Genomic DNA, 3,418 nt, shown 5'->3' on the forward strand with positions numbered 1-3,418 from the left:
CAGCAAAAAGAGGAAGATGGGAAGGTCATGATAGAAGGTGACATGAAGAATGATCCAGATCAGCAAAAGGACCATGGATATCAAAGCTATATTGAGAGATGGTTTCTGAAGGTCACTAAGTTGCAGCGGTACTCTCTTCCTCAGCTATGTTTGATCCCTTCAAAGTCAGATCATTTGGTCTCTAAAGTCCAGATAGTTGTCCAAGCATGCATTTCGAGCCTTCACATCATTTTTTCTCTAATCTCGATGTGCACATGGCTCCATTGGAAGTATTCTTATACTTGAAAATGATTTTGTTTTTCAAGTAAGGTAGGGTAGAGAAAAAAAAAAAAGAAAAAAAAAAATGAAAAAATGGAAATAAGAGAAAAATAAAAATCTAAGGTGAAAACCTCCTCGGAGGCGCCTTAGATTGGCTCATTGATTGAAAACCTCCATGAGGCGGTCAATGGGTTGGAAAGAAGAGAAAATAAAAAGGGAATAAGATCCCTGGGTGAAAACCTTCCTTGGAGGTGCCCAGGGCAGGCAATTAGGGTGAAAACCTCCATGAGGCGCCCTAGTTGTTTTTCAAAAAAAAAAAAGAGAAAAAGAAAAATAAAAATAAAACTAATTTCCATTGGCTAATTGCGGGTTGCAAGAAGGACATTTCATGACAGGAGGAGCACTCAAATCATGGTCAAAGGAATTTGTTTTGTGCCTTCTACAGGAAGCTCTGTATTTCTACAGGAAACATCCTGTAGAACCTTTGGATGAACCAAATTCAAATTCAAAATGGAATATGATGGTGGGAATCTGTTGATTAGACCTGCAAGCACTTGTGTGGCCATCCCTTGCCTTTCTCCATCATTTTTTCCACCTCATTGTGCTTCTCATTGTGCTTCTACAGGAACTTCCTGTAGAAATTGTGGGAAACTAGACATTGATTTCAAAAAGTGGTTTGGCGAACATGGTAGCTTCCTCAAGGGTTCAGAAGCCATCATGCAATCTTCCAACTCCTCCTCCATCATCTCCATACCTGCATCACAGCCCAAGCTCAATTTTCCCTTCCTTGAAGAAAAAACACATGGAACAAAATTTGTTTTTGCCATAACTTGAAAACCATGCATCCATTTGACAAACTGTTTTATGGGGAATTGTACAAGGGTGATGACAACATGCCTGAGCAGTTTCATGCCGTTCTGGTGCACGGTTTCCAAGAAATCAGCCTCCATCGCCATCAGCCATTTTTGTGTTTTCTCCATATCCGTGCATCCATTTTAAAACCTGTTTCATGGGGAGATGCACATGGGTGATAGTAGCCTACCCCAGCAGTTTCAGCCGATTCCAATGCACGGTTTCCAAGAAATCAATCTCTAAAATCTTCAACCATTTTCCATTTTTATCAAAATCCGTGCATCCATTGATCACGATTTTGCTATGGGAGGTGCATCATGATGATAGAAACATTCTCAGCAAGTTTCAGATCGATCCGCTTTACCGTTTGGGAGAAATGGCGAAAACAAGTTCTGGTTCTGTGACATTGCAGCATCAGCAGCTTGAAGGTGCAGATTTGAACGTGGAAACAAATGCATGCAGCTTAGATCTAGTCAGAGCACACCTGCACAAGGAAAAGCAATCAAAAATCATCAGCCAAGCCCTCATGCAACCAAAGGATCCAAGCATGCAGCAGCAGAACATGAGCATGCAGCAGCAAAAAGCTTCACAAGCAGCCGTTTGACTTCAGGTACGTGACTAAACCTTGTTCATCTATTGCATGAATCTAGTCTAAGCATTGCATGAACGAATGGAATGGTGAAATTAAGCCATGAATGTAGCAAGACACCCAGTTCTCTAGCACTCACGAGAAAGTCACGCAGCATGCATGGGTCAGTCATGCACGTGAAATTTAAAAAACACGGATAGTGTGGGTAGTCTAAACTCCAGTGCAACTGATGGATGAGATTACAGGCAGATAACACAAAGTTAACCAATGCAGTTCATGAGCTAGCACACGTCTTTTCCACCTCACTCCAAAACAATTACGCAGAAATTAATGAGCGCTCAGCTGAAATTCATAAACTGTTAGTCAACTTGCACTTGCATCATGTTAAACTGAAGTATACATCCTCTGCTTCCACAATCAGCTTAACCTATCATCCTTCGCTGATTTTTTTTGGCCTGTCCAAAATTCTTCCGCATACCAAGATCGTGCAGAGGCGCAGAGACATCCTATGGCATCCGGCTAGCATTCTACAGGAAGACGTTTTACAGGAAAATACAACAGAGTCTTCCAGAGCAGAGAAGCCTGAGTTTTTCTTCATCAAGTTTGGAGCTTGAAGAAAGGTGAAAATAGCTGAGGTGGATCATGCTATTGATTTTATTGTTTGTTCATTTGCACGTGATATTGCAGAGGGTATGAAAGTCGTGGAATTGCTTTTAGAGCTTTCAAAGGATATGGCTATGTGTGAACAGATTGGCAAGGTACAAGGTTGTATCCTCCTCCTTGTAACAATGTCAAATAGTGACAATCCTAAAGCTGCTAAGGATGCAAATGAAGTTCTAGAGAATCTCCCATACAGTGAGCATAATGTAGTGCAAATGGCACAGGCAAACTATTTCAAGCCTTTGATACAGAACCTGAGAGAAGGGTCTGACACAATGAAAATTGTTATGGCAAGTAAGTTGTCAGAGATAGGTTTAACAGATCAAAACAACGCTGCATTGCTCAAAGAGGGAGTTGTATTTCCACTTCTTGAAATGATTTCAAATGCTAATTTGAAGTCAAAATTAGCAGCCATTGGGGCACTTCAGAATATTTCAAGTTTACCTGAGAATGCTTTACAAATGATCAAAGATGGGGTGGTCCGACCCATCTTGGACCTTCTATGCACACCACTGTCAACTGTATTGGCTTTGAGAGAAAAAGCTGCTAATACCTATGCAAACCTTGCTATGTCTACAACATTTCCCCAAAGAACAAATGACACAACAACTGCATTATTGGAATCTGATGAGATCATATACCAGCTATTATCTTTAATAAATTTGACACCACGTTCAATACATGGAAGCATTGTTCGAGCATTTCATGCCATTTGTTGTGTACCAGCGGCTGTTGAGGCAAGGACAAATTTAAGAGAGGGAGGAGCAATTCAAGTATTGCTTCCCTTTTTGTGAAGCTACATACTCTGAAATGCGAGCTTATGCTGTGAAACTGTTGTTTATCTTGTCTCAAGATGGAGATAAAAGAAAATTAGAAGAACATCTTGGAGAAAAATATATGAAATGTTTAGCAAAACTTATTTCAACATCTTCAAATGAAGAAGAGAAAGCTGCTGCAGTCGGAAAGTATTGTCATGTTAGGAACAGAAATTTGAATTAAAGTTAACTAATGGAAAAACAGTGATTTTGCATGAAGTGAATCTACCATGAAACAAACTGG

The 3,418-nt window shown here is 40.2% G+C and overlaps 1 protein-coding gene across 1 annotated transcript; it reads left to right on the plus strand.

Moving 5' to 3' along the window:
• The first annotated feature begins 2,487 nt into the window (after positions 1–2,487).
• Positions 2,488–3,153, plus strand: LOC149196227 (uncharacterized). Its single transcript, XM_089408234.1, has one exon. The coding sequence runs from the start codon at positions 2,488–2,490 to the stop codon at positions 3,151–3,153; it is 666 nt and encodes a 221-aa protein (XP_089264360.1).
• The last annotated feature ends 265 nt before the right edge of the window (positions 3,154–3,418 follow it).

Source organism: Pinus tabuliformis, chromosome 2_2 (genome assembly GCF_031772625.1).
Source record: "Pinus tabuliformis cultivar Carrire ecotype Pingquan chromosome 2_2, CPIR1, whole genome shotgun sequence".
NCBI lineage: Eukaryota > Viridiplantae > Streptophyta > Pinopsida > Pinales > Pinaceae > Pinus > Pinus tabuliformis.